Source organism: Hyperoodon ampullatus, assembly GCF_949752795.1.
Source record: "Hyperoodon ampullatus genome assembly, chromosome: 10".
Lineage (NCBI taxonomy): Eukaryota > Metazoa > Chordata > Mammalia > Artiodactyla > Ziphiidae > Hyperoodon > Hyperoodon ampullatus.
In genome coordinates this window covers 50,037,236-50,057,888 of record NC_136923.1, presented here as the reverse complement: position 1 = coordinate 50,057,888, position 20,653 = coordinate 50,037,236, and the positions used below count along the sequence as shown (strand labels likewise).

General features: G+C 37.9%; 1 protein-coding gene across 8 annotated transcripts in view; it reads left to right on the top strand.

The window, feature by feature from the left end:
• The first annotated feature begins 270 nt into the window (after positions 1 to 270).
• LRRFIP2 (LRR binding FLII interacting protein 2) overlaps positions 271 to 20,653 on the top strand; it is a 97,403-nt gene continuing 77,020 nt past the window's right edge. For 4 of the 8 annotated variants that reach the window (XM_079712929.1, XM_079712928.1, XM_079712927.1 and 1 more), the window contains exons 1-3: positions 271 to 403; positions 18,370 to 18,456; positions 19,747 to 19,797. In XM_079712929.1, coding sequence (XP_079569055.1) covers positions 314 to 403; positions 18,370 to 18,456; positions 19,747 to 19,797 — 228 coding nt within the window. In that variant the 5' untranslated portion in view covers positions 271 to 313. The remainder of the gene's footprint in view (positions 404 to 18,369; positions 18,457 to 19,746; positions 19,798 to 20,653) is intronic. The other 4 variants (XM_079712933.1, XM_079712932.1, XM_079712931.1 and 1 more) reach the window with 1 other exon arrangement.

The window sequence follows — 20,653 nt, the reverse complement described above, 5'->3', positions numbered from 1 at the left end:
TCTGAGGCTAATATGGTAATACATTCTGTGTTTAGCATGGTAAAAAGAGTTAGGAGGTTTAGTAATTAGTATAAATTTAAATATTCTAAAATTTATTGAAATAAATTGATAGTGGAGGACAAAGTGTTTGGTGACTAATTTATTTAATTTATACATAAATATATAAATATAAATATTATTTCTCTTTGTTAAAAGTGTAAATGAGCATTAAAAATGCATAAAGAGAAGCATCCTAAATTATTGTTTCTTTTTATTTCAAGGCTGAAAACAGTGGAGTCACTTTTCACAGTTAAAAGACTATTAAGAAGACAAGATGGGGACTCCTGGTTCTGGAAGGAAAAGGACACCTGTGAAAGACCGATTTTCTGCAGAAGATGAAGCTTTGAGTAGCATTGCCAGAGAGGTATGTCTGGAAGACCCCTCTCAACACTGAGTTGTACAGATGAGAATGTTATAAAAATTCCGGGTGGGGTTTGGAGGTATATACAGACATTCATTCATTAAGCAAGTTTCAGAATGTTTACTATAAATAAGATGTTAAATATGCCCTCTAAAATACTGTATTAGAGTAAAACACAGTTACTGTCTCTTTACTTGGATATTTATTCAACTCCTTTTAAATTAATTTTTCATTTTATTTTTGTGGATTAGTTGACTTCCAGGTATTTGTCCTGGTGTTTTGAAGTTTATAATTAATCTTCATTATTGAAACTTAAGGTAATTAGAATGTTGAAGATATGATAACTATATTACAAAAATGATCATTGGGCTCTACAGTTAATATATTCCAGGAAGCACTGTATAAATGTTAACAGAAATAATCCTTATTTGATGTCTGCTCAGATTCAGTGTCTTAGCTGTTTTTTGGATAATTGCAGTGGAATTTTTATGTCTAACTTTTAGCTAGTAATAGAGCTTCTGGAGCATTTTTGTTTTGGTTTGTTGACAACTGAGAAAAAAGGAAAGGTGTGTCACCTATCGAATCTCTGGCAGCATTTCCTGCTGCATATTGAAAATTTAAGATAACTCCCAGCTGTGATTTCTTAGTGAGGAGCCAACTTTGTTTCAGCCTCTTATCTGCAGCTGCAGACCTGACCATATACTAACTGGTACAAGAATTGTTTAGAGCATTTTAAAATTGTATTCTTTGGGTGAGAATTATTCCCTCATCACTTCCTCTTTGTTATTCTTAGTAAATAACTCATTTAGGACTAGTGCTGTTTCCTTTTGACATATTACACAGTCTTTTTTTGGATCCAGCTCACTGTTACCTTTTTCCTTTTATAAGCTACTCAGCTTTTGAATTAGAAGTCAAATTTTGTAGGAGGATATTTGAAGCAGAGGAAAGTTATCTAAAAACTGATGACAAAACTGTGATAATACTTTAACAAAATTACTTTTAAAAAATCAGTGAGATATTTTTAGATAAAAAGGTAAAAGATATTTTAAAATGAAGTAGTGGATGACACTTTACAATGGTCTTAAATATTTACCCGAATGAAATATTTTGGAAGCCACGTAGTTTTAGTTGAAAATTGAAACTACTCAAAATGTTTGCTTCCAAAATTGGAGGGATTTACATACCCAGATTTCTATAAGGGGAGAAAATGCCAGTATGTTTTAGGCTCTTTTTGTACTGTCACTGGGTACTTGAACTCTTTTTTTGTATGTGATGCTTCATTTACAAAATTGGGTAGCATTCTAGCATCCAACACTTGAGTGCTTACTATGTGACAAATACTATTCTAAGCATTTTAAATGAATTAGTTTATTTACTCTCCACAAAATTCTGAAATGGGTTCTATTATAGTCTCCATTTTACAGATGAAGAAATCATTGCATAGAAAAGATAAGTAACTTCCCTAAGGTCACATAGCTAAGAAATAGCTGAGCTTGGATTCAAACACATAGTCTCACTGTGCTGGGCTGTTTTCAGTCTTCTCCATCTCCTCCATTAATATTTTGTTTTTCTGTAGCTTTTCATGATTTTAAAAGCACTTTCACATCTTGATTCTCACAATAACCTTATGGGTTAGGTAGGATAGGCATTGTTATTAGCCTTATTTACAGATGAGGAAACAGATGAAGCTGAGAGATTAGTATCTGGAAGGTATCAGAACTGGGACTCAAATTCAGCTTTTAAAGCCATTGTTTATTTTTCTGTATCATACTACTTCCAGAAGAGCTGGACTTTTGGAGAGTTATAAGCATGGCTTTGAATTCTGGCTGTACTAGTTGCTGGTTGAGTAATCTTGTTAAGTAACTACTCTGGACTTCAGTTTCCTCATCTGTAAAATGGGAATACTATGGACCTCCTGTATTATAGGGCTGCTGTGACAATTAAAGCAAATAGTGCATGTAAACTTTACCATAGTGTTAGGCTTCCAGTAGGCTATTTTGTTGCTTATTAATAAGGTGAAATAGAAAGTAAGAATAGAAGTAAAATATTCTTCTTTTATAAAAAATGTATTTATTAAGATAGGTGTTCTAAAACGTGGTTGATCATCTGAATCTCCCAGGTTGCTTTTTCAATGTACAGATTCCCAGGTGTTACCCCATACTTGCTAAATCTGAATCTATGAGGTTGAGCTTATAAATCTGTATTTAAATACACACACACACACACACACACACACACACACATATATATACTCCTTCCTAGGGGATTTTGATGGCCAATCATGGGAACCATGAACCAAAGTACTCAGAAGATCCCATCCTGGATGGTCAGGTTTTTTTTTACTTACAGGTTATTTTTCTCCCTGTACATTATTATTTTGCTATGAAATAACTAAGTTTAATCCATTTATTATAATATTTAAAGTTAAAATAATTATTTTTATTATTAGAAAAGGTTTTAAGAGGCCAGTATTTCTAGTTTTTATTTCTGTCTTCAGAACTCTGAATATGAATATTCCAACTTTAATAACCTGGTCAGAAGGCTTAGCTTAACCTGAAACATGAAAGGGCTAGTTTTTACTTTTAAGATTCAAGACTTTATTTGATAGATAGCTAGTGGGAAGCAGCCGCATAGCACAGGGAGATCAGCTCGTGCTTTGTGACCACCTAGAGGGGTGGGATAGGGAGGGTGGGAGGGAGATGCAAGAAGGAGGGGACATGGGGATATATGTATACGTATAGCTGATTCACTTTGTTATAAAGCAGAAACTAACACACCATTGTAAAGCAATTATACTCCAATAAAGATGTTAAAAAAAAAAGACTTTATTTGCAGGATGAGTGCCTAATTTGTGGTGCAATAAAACTTTAGAGGAAATAGGTTTAGCAATCTTAATAATTCTTTCATATATTCCTTGTGATTTTTTCCTCTTTCAAGTTTTCATAGCCAGTTCTTAATTGTGCATTCATTCATTAGATGGTTGGCATTCACAGATAGTCCCTAATCGTTATTTTCTCTGATAGGATCATCCCTTTCTCACACACACACACACACACACACACACACACACAATTACCTTAAGTTAGGAATAAAAACTAACAGAACCCCCATAACAATTAAAAAGGACAAATAGCTTAATCTTTCTTTTTTTAAAGTTAAATCTAACAGTTTAATTAAATTAATTAATTAATTTAATTTAATTAACAGAAGTCTTTTCCTCACTTCAAATTGTTTTTTGAGGTAGACAGGGTATACCATAAATAAAGAAAAATAGCCTCTTTTTCCTCCTGCTTACTGTCTGCTGAAGTATCCATGCTTCTCAGTTGGCCCCAAATCAGGCAACTAGAGGGAATGAAGAGCAAAAGAAACAAAAGGCATGAATATGTTCTGCAAACTGGATAATTTGCATGCTAAAATGTGGAACCGAGTGCACTTTAAAAATTGTTGTAAAATACTCATAAAATTTACCACTTTAGCCATTTTTAAGTGTACAGTTCTGTGGACTTAAGTACAGTCACATTGTTGTGCAACCATCATCACCATCCATCTCCAGAATTCTTCTTATCTTGTAAAACCTGTTTGCATTTTTAAAAGATGTTGAAATGTTTGAAGATTGCTCCATGAAGGCAGGAATGTGGATGGATCTAGAAGTCCCGCCGTGTCTGTGATAGGCATAGGCATGTTGCTGCTTTGCTGGGTGAGCATGTGTGTCACAGCTCTCTGAAGACCTCATAAGAGCAGGTGTTGGAGGAGGTCAGCAGCAGGTTCTCTAGGGTATCAGAAGGCCAATCTGGATGCTTACCTTTCTCGCTTGTTTGACTTTGATTGTTCCACAGGTTTGGGGGAAATGCAGTTGGAGAGTTGACTTTCAGTGAAAATTACCCGAAAGCACAGAGTGTATCAAATGGAGACCCTTAGGCAGCTAGCCTCGCAAAAGGAGAAAGATAGGGATGGATGAAAGCCAGTTATGCCGCCTTACCACGGTCAGTTTGGTGAGTGTTATGAAGAGTGTTCCTATGAGAAGTAGAAGCCTCTTGGAGGGTTTGCAAGCAGTCTTACTATGGCCTCACTGAAGCCTGGAATATTCCTCCTTTCCTTATTGTAGAGCTGAAATTATAAAGAAAACATGTTTTCTGCACATCTCATCAAATGGAAGTCATCAGAATGTTGCTTATTTTTGAACCTGATGATCTGAAAGCCCTTCCAGTTCTAAAATTCTGTGATCTTTTTGGAGATTTAGGACCCAAAGAAAATTCATACTCATAATGCACAACTCTCTTGAATCTAAAGAATCAATGACAGGCATAGAAACCAATCATCTTCTATAGGAGTTAGAGTCTAGTAAGTGGAATGTTTGGAGACTTTTACGTTGAGCAGAATTTACATGTATACATATTTGGTGGGCAAACCTACTTGTAATAATAAGGAAGAAAAGAAACTATGGCTGTTTAACATTTGTAGCTGCTAGAACTTGGATTTCATTTTTTAAATAACTTTACTGAGATATAATTCACATAACATATAGTTCACTCATTTGAAGCATACCATTCAATGGTTTTTACATGATTCACTTTTAATTTGTGGTTAAAATATATATAAGAAAATTTGCCATTTTTAAGTCTACAACTCATTGGCATTAATTACATTAACAATGTTTTATAACCAGCACCACTGTCTATTTCAAAAATCTTTCATCACCCCAGACAGAAATTCTGTAACCGTTAAGTAGTAACTCCATTGCCCCCTCTTTTAGCCCCTGGTAACCTCTATTCTACTTTATGTCCCTATGAATTTGTCTAATTCTAGATACTTCATATAACTGGAATTATACAATATTTGTCCTTTTTGTGTCTGGCTTTTTTCACTTAGCATAATGTCTTCAAGATTCATCCGTGTTGTAGCATGTGTCAGAACTTCATTCCTCTTTTTTTTCCTTGTAAATAACTTAATTCCTTCTTTTATAGCTGATTGATGTACCATTGTATGTATATATTATATTTTGTTTATCCATTTATCTATTGATGGACCCTTGGTTGGATTTTATTATTTTGCTGCTTAAAGAGGTAGATTCCGGGCATCTGGAATGATGAGTAGTGAGAACCAAAAGTTTGTGGTTTTGATTATAGATTAGCAGCCTGAGAAGGATACAAAGGGAAGAACTGTGCTTAGTTTAAAAGATACTGTCCAGTGTTATTGTTTTATGGAATAATAATCATAATAACTTGATAGAGCTAATGATTTTCTCATAGTTATTTAGCTATTTTATTTGAGTAATTTATTCATTTTTAGGCCATGTCGAACTAAGGATAAAAAACTTTTGGCAAGGATAGCAGTTTTTTAAAATGCAAAGAATTACCATAATCAATAATAATTATGGGTAATACCATCTTTCATTTAAGAATAGAGTAGTTTTGGGGGCTTCCCCGGTGGTCCAGTGGTAAGGAATCCGCCTTCCAATGCAGGGGTCGTGGGTTCGATCCCTGGTGGAGGAACTAAGATCCCACATGCCGTGGTGCAACTAAGCCCACACGCCTCAACTAGAGAGCCTGCATGCCACAAACTACAGAGCCCACGCGCCCTGGAGCCTGTGTGCCACAGCTAGAGAGAGGAAACCTGAACGCCACAACTAGAGAGAAGCCCGCGCACCACAGGGAAAAGATCCCGCATAACTCTATGAAGATACCGCGTGCCGCAACTAAGACCCAACGCAGCCAAAAAAATAAAGAAAAAAATTAAACACTTAAAGAAAATGATTTTAAAAAAAGAGTAAGAGGGCTTCCCTGGTGGCACAGTGGTTGAGAGTCCACCTGCTGATGCAGGGGACACGGGTTCGTGCCCCGGTCCGGGAGAATCCCACATGCCGCGGAGCGGCTAGGCCCGTGGGCCATGGCCGCTGAGCCTGCGCGTCCGGAGCCTGTGCTCCGCAACGGGAAAGGCCACAACAGTGAGAGGCCCGCGTATCGCAAAAAAAAAAAAAAAAGAATAAGAATAAAGTGGGTTTCTTTTTTAACCGTGAATTTTGAATGTCATTCACTTAGTAAGTGTTTCTTGAGCATTTGCTCTCTGTAGGTGCTGTGTTAGGTAAGGAGGACAGGGAGTGGACAGGTCTAACACGGTCATTTCCCTTTTTGGAGCTTAGGTCCTAGAGGGGAAAATTGACCCTAAAAAGTCATTACATAATGGACCTGTTCTTTGATTTGCAGCTTCTTTTTTTTCTTCAAATTTAGTCTCTACATTTAATATTGTAGTTTCTGTCTTGAAAGCTGTGATTGTCAGTGTATATCACAACCAGTGGCATTATTAGAATTGAGCAAATATAATAATATATTTATTTACAACTGTACTAAGTGCTTTGAGTGAACAGTAAATGATTTCATTAAACAGTGTGTGACGGGGGACTTGACATTTTGGGGGCTTTGGGAAGGCTTCTCTGAGGAAGTGCCCTTCAATTGAGTTTTGAAGGAGGAATGCAGTGATTTAGGGGAAGCAGTTGTCAGATGCGGGGAGGAGCTTTACAGTCAGAGGGAAGAATGTGTGACAAGCTTTGAGGCTGAAAGAGTGTGGAGAATTCAAGGAGTAACAACAGCAACAGCTAACATTTGCTGAGCTCTTATTATGTACCAGGCACTATTCTAAGTTCTTTAAACAGATTTAATCCTCTTGTTAACTCTGTGGGGTGGTCTACTATTCTCATTTTATCCGTGATGAATCCAAGGCATGGAGAAGTGAGGTAACTGGCACAAGGCCACATAGCTAGAAAAGGGTTGGGCTGAAATGTGCACTTCGGCTCCTACACTCTTAATATTGTGCCTCCCATGATATCACTGTTAACTCTGACACGTACAGCAAGGAGGAGAGTAGCCAGAGAGGTAAGCAGGAGCCAGGTCACACAGGCCGGTGGTTCTCAACTGAGAGTGATTTTGTTCAGCTGGGGGCAGTTAGCAGTGTATGAAGATATTTTTGCCTGCCACAACAGGGGGAGGGGTGTGCTAGTGGCGTGTGTCGGGAGAGGCCAGGGATGTTGCTAAAAATGCTACAGTGCACAGGACAGTCCCCACAGCAAATGTCAGTAGGGCTGAGGGTGAGAACCCAGATACAAGATTTTGGTCTGTGTCCTAAGAGCAAAGGAGAAAACATTGAAGGGTTTTGTGTACGGGTATGACGTGATCAGATTCGTCCCTTCAGAGGATGACTTTCCTGTGGGTTGGAGATGATATCACAAGGAGACGTTAGTGGTTGTGGAGAGATGAGTCATGAGACTTGCAGAGGCATTGGTGGCCTGGCCTAGAGTGATGACAGTAGGGATGGGGAGAGGCGGTTGGAGTGCAGAGGTGGGAGGAGGTGCTCAGTGAGTGGCAGTGCTTGGGTAGCAGAGAGGGGAGGTTTGGGGTTGTGCATCCTGGGGGGTGGTAGGCAACGTTAGTGCGGGGAGGAGGTTTGGAGAGGGAAGACCATGAATTTATGTTAGGACGTGTGGTATTTAACGTGTCTGTGAGGCATCTAAGTGGAGATTTTGAAGAAGCAGTTTGGGGATTTGGATCAAGAGGTCAAAGGAGAAGTCTGGGCTATACGTACATATTTGAGACTTGTGCGCATGTAGAAAGTAATTGAAATCATGAGTTGTGGATGAGATTGTCTAGGGAGAAAGTGTAGAGTTGAGGATAATCACTCCTCAGGCTGAGCCCTAAAGAACTCTGATTTCAAGGCCATGTCTTAAGTCTTTCTTAATTTTGGCACTTTTTTGATCACCCTTTTGTGTTTGGTTCCGGTTGTTCTTTGCAAACTGGATTTGTCTGAAAAATTAACTCCACAGGAGGCAGAATTACTCTTATTTAATTAAAATGCCTTTCAAATGCCTTTAATGCACTCAATGGTGGTAAACAAAAATTTATAAAAGATTATGAAATGTGAGTTAATTTTTCAGGGTTATGAAAAATGAATGTTTTTCTTTCCATTTCTATCCAGTTAAAAGTTTTCTTTAAAAATTATCCCCCTGGGCTTCCCTGGTGGCGCAGTGGTTGAGAGTCCGCCTGCCGATGCAGGGGACGCGGGTTCGTGCCCTGCTCCAGGAGGATCCCACATGCCGCGGAGCGGCTGGGCCCGTGAGCCATGGCCGCTGAGCCTGCGCGTCCGGAGCCTGTGCTCCGCAACGGGAGAGGCCACAACAGTGAGAGGCCCGCGTACCACAAAAAAAAATAATAATAATAAATAAATAAATAAAAAAGAAATGCATCTCTTTCAAAAAAAAAGAATAATCGTAAAAAAGTATATCTAATTAAGAAAAATGGTACCTAAGATTTTCTACTAAAGGGAAGTTGCTAGGAAATTGAGTAATGATTTTTATTTGTTAATTTGGAAACCATAGCAACACAATAAATATTATGTCTCTTAATTTGTCTTCCAGTGTTCTTTTGGCATGAGTGTCACGGAAGAATAAACAAAATTAAACACAGTAAAGCCTTGAGTCTTTAGCTACCTGAATTAGTCATTTGCCTTGTTTGTTTCACTTTCTAGAATTTTGTATTTCAAATTTCTTGATATTAAAGTGTAGTCTGTAAAGGTCCAAATTATACCTTATTTTTCTTTCTTATGCCAGTTGCATGGATTTTATATTATGGATGTACACGCAGGCTGCAGTTCCATGTTTGGCTCAGTTCAGTGCATTTCTGTCAAATGAAATTTTAATTTGCCTCCCTTTAAAACTGTCACATGATCACAGCAGGACAAAAGTTTAAAAGCTAGAGGTTTCCCTTCTTTTAAAGGCATTTGAGTGTGTGTTATGTTCTATTCTTTTTGAAAAATGTTAAATGCAGAAATGTTTTGATAATAATGTCAGTACCCATGAGTCTACATTAAATGATGCTAACATTTTGGGACAGTTATTGCAGACCATTTCTTATAAACATCAGAAGGAAGGGAGAAGACATTATAAACCAAGTTTAGGGCCCTTTATTTTACCCCCAGGCCTATTTCCCCTTCCCCCACCCCAACAGGGAACCACTATAATAAAATCATGAGGTATCCTTCCTGTTCCTGTTCTAAAAGTTCTAATACATATCACTATAAACAGTATTGTTTTGTGGGTTTGTGTGTGTCACTTTCTAAGTGTTCTCAGGCACAGGGGTGTGAAACAACTAGAACATGTGGGAAGCTGCCAGAATAACAGCTCAGTTTGGCTGGAGAGAGGGTGGGGGGAATGGGAGATGATGCTGGAGAGACCAGAGGGGCCGATCAGGAAGGGATTTGTGTGCTAAGGAGTTCACGTGTGATTTCGGCAGCTGTGGGGGAGCCCTTGAAGGGTGAAACCTTCTTCAGATTTAGCCACCATGTAAAGAGTGACTGGTAAGGAGAAAACTAGTTAGGAAGCTTTGTTGTCATCTTGGTGACAGTTGATGAGAGCCTGAATTAAGGCAGTGATAGTGGGAATGGAGAGGGAAGTTTGGACTGAAAAAATAGTAGAGAGAGAGAATCTTGATGGGAACTATAGCTGAGATTTAGTGACTGGGTATGGACGGGGGATATAAACGAGGGAGGAAGGAGCCTTACGGGGATCCTTCATTTCAGTTCTGGGTAATGGGACAGCTGATGGGGACATAAAGACGAAGAGGAACTTTAAGGGAAAGATTATACATTCCATTTGTGATATAGCAAATCCGAGGTTCCGGTGGGACAGCCCCAGTGTTTAATAGCCAGTTGGATCAGGACTGTAAGAGAAAAGTCTGGGTTGGACACAAAGCTTTTGCAGACTCTCAGTATCACCCAGGGAGGGAACATAGAGTGAAGAGAGTGAGATGAAACCTGGAAGCTTTGGCTATATTAGAGTTTAAGGAGCTAGCAGAGAAAAATGAGCCCATGAAGGATTCTGAGGAAGAGAGGTCAGACAGTCAAGAGGAAATCCAGGAGAGACTAGTATTGCAGAAAGCCAAGAGAGGAGAGTTTTCAGAAGAAGTTACATGGCAGTGATATAGGAAGCCAGAAAGGACAAGTGAGATAAGAAGAGAAAAATTCTATTGGGTTTGGTAGTCAGAGGTCATAAGTGACTTTGGCATGAGCAATTTCACTGAAATGATTTGGGCAGAAGCCAGAAAGCAGTCATTTGAAGGGAGTGGGGAGTGAGGAGGGAGGTGCTAGAAAAGTTGGCTGTAAAGAGAAGATGAGGCAGAACTGAACCAGGATGGGACTGTTTGTTTGTTTGTTTGTTTGTTTGTTTAAAGATAAGAGAGACTTGAACCTACTTATGATGAGAAGAACAAACCAGTAGAGGAAGAGAGTGCAGACAGAGGAGAGAGATCAGATAGTTGAGGCAAGGTGTCCCTAGGGAGGGTGGAGTTAACATCATAGCACAGAGGGTGTGTGTCTCTTTATATATAGACACATCCATGTATGTTTTATATGTATATTATTATATAACTTTACATTTGTGTTTTATGTGTATATACATATATTTTATATTTATATTGCTATGTAACTTTATAATGAACTCTCTTGCCTTTGACTCTTAGGATGATGGATTCAAACTATTTTTTTTTAAGTGGATATAACTTTGTTTCCCCCCAGAATATTCAGCACCCCCAGAATAGTTCCAAATGAAATTTGACATGTGGGTGTTATTCCAAGGAAACAAAGGGCACTGTCCAGTGGATAGGATAGATCCTGCTTTACTTGTAGACCCACAGGACAGATAGTTAAAATAGGATTGGCCTTAGCTGAGTTTCTGATTTGGAAACTGATTTGGGCTGATTTTGTTTATTTTAGCCTGTTCTGTGTTTATTTGACCTAAGCAGTAACAGAATCCAAATTTAAAATTCTGAAAGTGTAAGGATGCTTTGGGGTATTGGGCATCATAAAGTATATTATGGCTAGTCAACCACTTGTTCCTTGGTGCAGATTAATTTAACAGTGTGTAATGTGGAAATAACATGGATAGGAGGAGAGTTGGGATGGAGAAAGTGAAGTTAGAATTAGGAAATAAAGTATCCTAGGTGAAAGTGTAAGGGCCTGCTTGGAAGAGGGGGAGTCTGTAGGAATGGATATTAAAGGTTTCATTTAAGGCATATTGTAAAGAAGGTTTAGTTAGGAAGCAGGAGTCCCTGAGACTGAGTTTTCAACAAGGGTTCCATTTCTGGAGATTGAAAAATAAGGAAGCAAAAGCGTGTTCACTGAGGGAAGATGAGGTTGCTTTTATTCACTCTTAGTGTATGACAAGAGATCCACTAGACAGTTAGAAATGTAGGCTTTGATTCTGGTCAGAGCTTGAGATGCTAGATTTGAATCATTCTCGTTGGCTGATAGTTGAAAATGTGGAGTAAACAGATGAGAGGAAAGGCTGTGTGGAGCAAAAGGAGAAGATTAACTACATTTGGGGTAAAGTCCTGGTCAAAGAAAAAAGGGAACCAGAATGGTACAGTTTCACAGAAAAGAGAGAATCTATGCTAAATTGAAAAATCACAGGTTAATTCGTCCAAAGTAAACTTTTATTATTTGCCTAAGGATATGTTCTTACACTTGGGGTATAAAGATATAAGTTGTGGCAACATAGTTTAAGAGCATTAACTGGAGTCAGATTCTAAGGATGTGGATCTCAGTTCCAATACTTGCTGGCCAGGAGATATTAGGCAAATTACTTAATCCTTCTGTACCTCAAGGGGTTACTTTGTGGATTAAAGGAAAGTAAGCACCTAGCTTTGCTAAGTGTTCAAATGATGTTTAATTTTATAAATATTAAGAGCAAGGGTAAGGTCCCCCCCCCAACAGAATTAGTACAGTTTGAATTGGGTCCTGATATATTGCCAGAGCTTAATCATTATTTCCCAAATGTGTTCCTTGGAGCATGACCCTTGAAGAATTACTTAGGGCTTATTTAGTAATGTGGTTAGTTAAGTCTGAGAAATGCTTTTTTATTTTACCTTTTTTTTGGCAATTCATAATGTGTATTATTAAAGATTTTAAAAAATTTAACCTGGCATTTTCCAGACTTACTGGATCATAAGATTCCCTTTCTCCCATTTTATATACTGAGTTTTATGTGTTGGAGTTTTACATATTTTACTATTTATTTAATTCAGCGTTATATTTTTTATTCACTGTGTCATTTATTTAAAATTTTTTAATTGTGATATAATTCACATACCGTAAAATTCACCATTTTAAAGTATACAGTTTTTAGTGGTGTTTAGTGTATTCAGAAGGATGCACAACAACTGCCACTTCCTAATTACAAATTAGAGACATCTCATCAGCACAGAAAGGAACCCCATACCAATTAGCAGTCACTCTCCATCTCCCCCTTACTCCAGCCCCTGGCAATCAGGAATCTACATTCTGTCTTTGGATTTTCCTATTCTGGACATTTCATGTAAGTGGAATTATACAATATGTGAACTTTTGTGTCTGGCTTCCTTCACTTAGCATAATGTTCTTAGGGTTCATCCATGTTGTAACCTATATCAGTACTTCCTTTTTATGGCTGAATAATATTCCATTCTATGGATGATACCACATTTTGTTTATCCATTCACCTGTTGATGAACATTTGGGTTGTTTCCATTTGGGGGGGCTATTATGAATAATACTGCTATGAATACTTAATGTACAAGTTTTTGTGTGAACACATGTGTTTGTTTCCCTTAGGTACATATCTAGAGGTGGATGCCAGGTCTTATGGTCTGTGTTTAATATTTTGAGGAACTGCTAAACCATTTTCAGTAGCAGCTACACCGTTTAACATCTCCACCAGCAATGTGTTCTGACCTCCACATCCTTGCCAACGCTAGTTATTTTCCATTAAAAATTTTTTTGTTATAGCCATCCTCGTGGGTGTGAAATGGTATCTCAGTGTGGTTTTGATTTGCATTTCCCTAATGACCAATGATGTTGAGCATCTTTTTGTGCGCTAATTGGCTACTTGTATATCTTCTTTAGAGAAATGTCTATTCAGATCCTTTGCCCATTCTAAAATGGAGTTACAGTTGACCCTTGAACAATGAGGAGGTTAGGGGTGCTGACTCTCCCTGCAGTCAAAAATCCCCCTGTAACTTACAGTTGGCCCTTCGTATCTGGGGTTCCTCCAATCTGTGGATAATGTAGTTCTGTAGTACTTACTATTGAAAAAAATCCGTGTATAAGTGGACCCATACAATTCAAACCCATGTTGTTCAAGGGTCAGCCGTATTTGTCTTTTTATTGCATCTCATGTATTTTTCTTTTTTTACATCCCCAAACAACATAATACAAAATTCTGATGGTAGAGGAAAAGACCCTAATGTAGAAGCACTCAAACCATAGTACATGTTTAGTCCTCATCTTTTCCATTGTATGGTTCCTAGTTATTAGTTGAGTGATAAAGTGAACATTCAACAAATTTAGAAGGTTTATGATTTAACACAATCTAAAGCGTTTATTCCAGGGGTGATCAAGGCCCATGGTTTTTGCTGTCATTTTGTTTTTCCACTTGCCCCAAGCATTTAGTGAGAAATATATTTAATTCTATCCAAACATATCTTTATTTTTTGTGTTTCCATTTTCACTGCTCTAGGAAGAATAAATTCCTATACCTATCCAATTACATATTTTCTTTAATCAGCTTTTATGTGCCTAATATTTGAAAGCATAATGATCAGAATAATGTTTAGAAACCTGGTCCAGTGCTTACTAGATTTCACAGGTAACTTCTGAACCTGAATTTCCAGTTCCTGAATTTTCCTATTAACTTTATTTAAAAGTTTGTGTCATGTCAGCCTAAAGACCATACAAATACTTAAATGATTGAGGCTCCTGAATACTTCTGATTTCATTCATGTCTTATGCTAACTTTTAAGTTAACTAACCTTTTTTTTTTGAGGTAAAATAAACATAACATAAAATTTATCATTTTTTAAAATTTATCATTTTAATCATCTTTAAGTATACAGTTCAGTAGCACTAAGTACATTTAGATTGCTGTGCAGTCATCACAGCTATCCATCTTCAGAACTTTTTCATCATCCTTACTGAAACTCTGTACCCATTAAATAATAACTCCCCATTCCATTGTCCCCCCCAGCCCCTGGAAACCACTGTTCTACTTTCTATCTCCATGGTATTTGACTATTTTAGATCCTTGAGATAAGCAGAATCATTTAATATTTGTCCTTTTGTGTCTGGCTTATTTCACTTAATAATGTCTTCAACAACATTGTAAAACAACTATACTCCAATAAAACTTTTTTTTAAGACTCAACTTCCTCATATATTTTATTTATTTATTTATTTGTTTGTTTGTTTGTTTATTTATGGCTGCATTGGGTCTTCGTTGCTGTGCGCGGGCTTTCTCTAGTTGTGGCGAGCGGGGGCTACTCTTCATTGTGGTGCACGGGCTTCTCATTGCGGTGGGCTTCTCTTGTGGCTGAGCACGGGCTCTAGGCATGTGGGCTTCAGTAGTTGTGGCATGCAGGCTCAGTAGTTGTGGCTCGCAAGCTCTAGAGCCCAGGCTTAGTAGTTGTGGTGCACGAGCTTAGTTGCTCTGTGGCATGTGGGATCTTCCTGGACCAGGGCTCGAATCTGTGTCCCCTGTATTGGCAGACAGACTCTTAACCACTGCGCCACCAGGGAAGTCCTCCAATAAAATTTAATTTAAAAAAAAAGTCTTCAGAATTCATCCATGTTGTAGCATGTGTCAAAATTTGCTATTAAATTATTATTATTATGTAGCCTTTTAAAGGCTATATAATATTCCATTGTGTGTACATAACACATTTTGTTTATCCATTCATCTGCTGATGGACATTTGGGTTGTTTCCACCTTTTGGCTATTACGGATAATGCTGCTGTGACCATTGGTGTACAAATACCTGTTTGGGTCTCTTCTTTCAATTCTTTGTTGTATGTACCCAGAAGTGGAATTATTGGATCCAGTGGTGATTCTATGTTTATTTTTTTTTAACCAACTTTGTTTTGAACTCAGTTAAATCCTCGTGGTCCTTTAGTTCTTTATCTTTTTTATTTTATATCTGTCAGGGTGGGTTAAAACGAATTTGCAGTAGCTCTTTTACGCAATAGTGTTCTGAGGGGAAAGTGCTAGTGTTGGTACTTAGAAGTATGCTTTGTGTACCTATAGTTTGACTATTTCAAAATATGTCAGTATAAGAATAGAGTGCACGTCTTGTCTTACCAGGTTGGAATCACCGTTAGCTCCGTGCTACTCCTTCTGTCAGGCATGTGGAAGCAATGTACAGAAAAAAAACAGATAAAGTAATTTTAAATCCTCTTTACCTTTTTAAAGCTTGCCTTATTTAATACCAACTCCAAGGGAGGTAATATCTGAGTTTTGCAGAAAGTTGGCTAAATAACAAAGAGAAGGATGTTTTTCTGGCTCTGAACCCCATGTTCTTTCCGTTATACAGCAGTTAGGTCCCTTCTTTTTTTTTTAATTTTTAAATTTAATTTTTTATTTTGGAGTATAGTTGATTTACAGTGTTGTGTTAGTTTCAAGTGTACAGCTAAGTGATTCAGTTATACATATATTATACATATATCCATTCTTTTTCAGATTCTTTTCCCATATAGGTTATTACAGAGTATTGAGTAGAGTTCCTTGTGCTATACAGTAGGTCCTTTTGTTGTGCAAGAAGTTGTATTAGAGAATAGATTTCAATTACCTATAATTTAGGTTTGGTGAGAGAAGTCCCATTTTAGAATAGATTGTGCAGAATTGGCCACAGATCTCAGGAGGATGAAATTGGCATTCTCAATAAATTTCTAAGGGAAGCTACAAGTGCAAAGCTAATATGAATGTAAATGAAAATTCCTACACATTGCTGTGGCTTTCTTAAATTAAAAAAAGAGAGAGATTTGAAAATTTTTCCCAGAAAAATGATACTTTGTAATTTTTAAATGTATTTGTTATCTGCTGAAGCATAGCTTAGCCTTGAAGTCTTTTTCTATAAAATACAAACTCTGGTAAGAAAATGATGACCATTCATAGGGGGGTAAAGAAGGTGGGGAATGTAGGTTTTTTAATGATAGAGGCCAATGTAAAATTCATGTGAGAACACTAATTGCTCTGGTGATGACAGTGTGAGAGCTTGCGGTTGGCAGATTGCAGTTCACTTTGCAGCGTTTTTGCTACTTAAAGGTCAGTTAAACAGAGTAGGAAATCGCCAAAATTGGGGTAGTTGAATAAGTAGTAACCATTAAACTGTCTCCTCTTCTTAGAAGCCTGCTGTGACCTTGCCAGGCAACACTAACTGCTCCTCCCTGCATGCTTCCTTCCCTTTAAACATTGTGTTTGTCTCCCTTGGCTAGTTTGTGAACATCTTCAGGGCAGAGGTGGCATGTCTTAACTCTGTATTTTCAGTGCTCAGTATAATTGCTTACATACAGTAGACCACTTTAAACATTGGCTGAGTCTCTTCCTAGTGTGAGACTTAGGCACAAATATAATAGCATGAGAAGAAGCAACTACTGTCATTATCAGAAGAGAGGGGATCTGAATCAGAGTTGGGATGTGGCCAAGAACCGAGGAAACCACCGTAAGAGAAACCAGAGAGAAGATTTTTTTGTTTCATGTGGTACATCAAGCTGTTTCGTTGGCTCATTTCCTCGATACTTTTTGGCCCATGACCTGAAAATCTCTTGTTTATTTAGGAGGCACTGAGGCATGAAATTTGTGGGGTGACAGAAGTATGTAATTTTAATACCATATAATACCATGTAGTACATTTAATACAGTGTAATAAGCCACAGTAGGCACATGTCCATAGGGTATTACCCTGTGAAAGAGGGACTGGGGGAACCCTTCACAGAAGGTAGCACGGTAGCTGAAGAAGAGAGAAGGGAGAATACCTCCTGCCAGCAGTCTGTGAAGAGAGGCTTAACCTCCCAGCACAGTAGATAGAGTCCAGGAGTGGAGGGAGGTGGATGCGGCTGGCGCAGGTGGGGCACGTAATGGGAAATAAGGTGGAGAGATGACTGGGAGAAACCTTAATCTCTGATTTTGCTTTTCGTCTCCTGTCTTCTCTTTGTGCTAGTCTATGGAATTTTTGCTTTAACCATGAGTAATGGGGAGCCACTGGAGTATTTTACACAACAGAATGATTGACATGATCAGAAACAAAGGCAGACTGGCAATCATGTAACCACATAGAGGATGAATTGAAGGGCAGAATCTGGAGTTGGGTAGATGGATTTGGAGACGGTTGCAGTATCCAAGCAAGAGATAAAGAGTTCCTATTGTATGATTTCATTTATATGCTACGTCCAGAAGAGGCAGATTCATAGAGACAGAAAGTAGATTAGTGGTTGCTAGGATCTGGGGTTGGGTAATGGGGAGTGACGACTGATGGGTACAGGTTTTCCTTTTGGGGTGATGAAAGTATCCTGGAGTTAGATAGTAGTGATAATTGTGCAACTTTGTGAATGTACTTGAAAACCCACTGAATTGTATGTTTTTAAGTTGTGGATTTGATGGTGTGTGAGTTATATCTCAATGGAAAGAGAGAGAGAGAGGAAGAGTTCCTGAAACGAGCAGGAACAGTGAGCATAAAGAAACCTGAGATGGGTTGGAGGGAAACTCAGTGGTCGAGAATTGACAGGACTTAGAGAGGGAATACTGGCAAGGTCCAAAGTGAAATAGAGGCTGGCCCTGCAGTTTCTAATCTGTATGATTGAATTGATGGGGAAGAAAATTCTGGAAAAAGCAAGTGTGTAGAAACATATAATGAATTGTGTGAAATGCTTTGAATGTGTAATCAAGGCAAGCAGTTGACGGTAAAGGCCCAGATTTCAGGAGAGACTCTGGGACTAGAAAAAGAAGTGAGTACGGACGGGATGTTGATGGAAAGTCAGTCAGGCTGCTGGTGGACAACATCTTGCCCCCCGCCCTCTTTGGGAAGTAATGTCCCATTGGCTCCTTGTCCTCCAAGCTGATTTACAGGTGTGGTGCTGATGGTGGTAGTTTTTAAATAAAGTGGAATCTTTTTATTACTTTTCAGGCAGAGGCAAGACTGGCAGCAAAACGGGCTGCCCGAGCAGAAGCAAGAGATATCCGCATGAGAGAACTGGAACGGCAACAAAAAGAGGTAATTTGGGTGTATAACCCTGATTTAGTGTTGGTCTCAAAAATATCAATACTTGGCTAGTTTCCATCTGAAGTAAATCTGGTTTCTTCTGAAACACTGGGAATAGAATAACCTGATGTATATATTTTAACAAGCCATTTATGTCAGCAAGTTAAATGCAATATTTGTTTTAAATCACAACAGCAAACACATACATAGCTCTTACTCATTATAAGTTATTGTGTAATAAGTGCTTGTAACAGCTAAAGTAGGCTTAGCGATGACAAAGTTATTTCCTATGGTTCTAAATGTCCTAGAATTTTGATTAATTATGTTATGATATCTACATAGTAAAACTGTGAAATCATACAACCTTACAGTTTGTAAGCATATTTAATAATAGAAGAAAATATTCATCTAAGAAAATGAAAAAAATAAAAGCACAACTGTAAGACAGGTGGCGAAAATGAAAAAAATAAAAGCACAACTGTAAGGTGGCACTCCAGTTTTGTGTTACAAAAACTAGTATCTGTATATAGGTCAAAAACTACTGGAAAGAAGTGATTACTACCAGTACTTTGGTTTATCTATGGTGGAATTATGATTGGTTTTATGTTCTTATGCTTTTCTATAGTTAATACATTTCAATATGTTTTAATTATCGGAAAGAAAAGCAAAAATATTTTTTTTCTAAGTAGGCATACAGAAATTGGGTTGCTTTAAAATGAAGCAAATACTCTTTTTTACTCTTTCCTTCTGACATTGACCTAGCTCCGAAAATTCCCGTAAAAAATATTTCTGATGTTGTATTAGTACGAAGGGGAGTGGAAAACCTGCAGGGCAGTATTAAACACTTTATTTTGAGGTTGGTGGTGGATCTTCTGTTAATGTGTTAAAGAGATCTGCATAGAGTCCATATTGTCACAGCTCAAAAACAAAACCAAAAGCAGTTAATATATTGCTAAATTTTTTAACCTCATAGCTTCAAATATGAATGCAATTCTTGGCTTGAAATGAAAATGTGACAATGTATTGTCTTTTATACTCCTAAAATTATAAGGATACAGTTATTAAGTATAAGTTTTATTTATAGTTCTCTAAACTACAGAGGACCATATATCTCTGTTATTGAGCATATTTAGCTTAGTATGTTCTGTATTTTGAATGTGTAACAACTTTGAATTAACAATCATTGCTGTTCAGGGCAAATGTGATTAATTTGTGATTATTGTGTGTATGTGATTAATTTAAGACTTTTCATAGAATGCAGTATGTTGGATGCTTTAGTTTATGAAACTTTTGCATTTGTAGCACTCTTATCATTCCTTTGATCGGAAATGGGGACAGATTCAGAAGTGGCTGGTAGGCCAGGATTGCCTGCCCTGCATGTTGTGATCAGTTGCTGAAATATGCAGTCTCAAAGTAAAACACTGACTAATCGTTTGCCAAGCAGGAGTGTTTGTCTTGTTTGAACCTAAAGGTCAGAGAGTGTCTCTTCTGCCTGTAGTGGACCAAGTATGTGCTTGGAGTCCAGCCATTTGTGTTGTAGTTACAGCCTCACACTCATCTCATGAATGCTCCTGACCAGGAAAGCCTGAGTAGATGAATGTGTTTTCTTCCAGTGGGTTTGTTCTTCTGTCCCTCAGATTTGTCCCTCTACCCCTCTCATTCCTTCCACTGCCCTCCACCCCGCCTCTCCTTCCCTGTTCCCTTCTTCCTTTCTCTCTTTTTTTAAAAAAACTAAGTCAGCAGGGTTTTCATTGAGGGATGATCCAAGTCATTGTTTCATCTCCTCTGAAAATTACTTTTTTTGTTTTACCATCACTCCCAAATTTGTTAGCTACAAGAGCAAATTGCAACCAGTAGAGTATTAGTTACTGTGAATCATTCCTAAATTTGAACTTTTTTCAATGTTGATAAGTCTCCCAGCTGCCTCCTATTGCAGGGGTTCTTAGCTTGGTATGTGAATAGGCGTGGGGGATGGGGCGTGAAGCCTTAAAATCTCAGGCAAGGATTTGAGTATATGTATGAAATGTGAAATGCCCACAGGCATTTTTATCATCAGATTCTCAAAGGAGTCTGTGATCCTAAGAGGTTAAGAACCGCTATGTAATTGTTGCTGAACAAGCAACTTTCATAAACAAATCCCTTCTAGAATAGCATTCTAAGGTATAACCAGAATGAAAATATTTATGACTGTATTGACCTACACATTTAA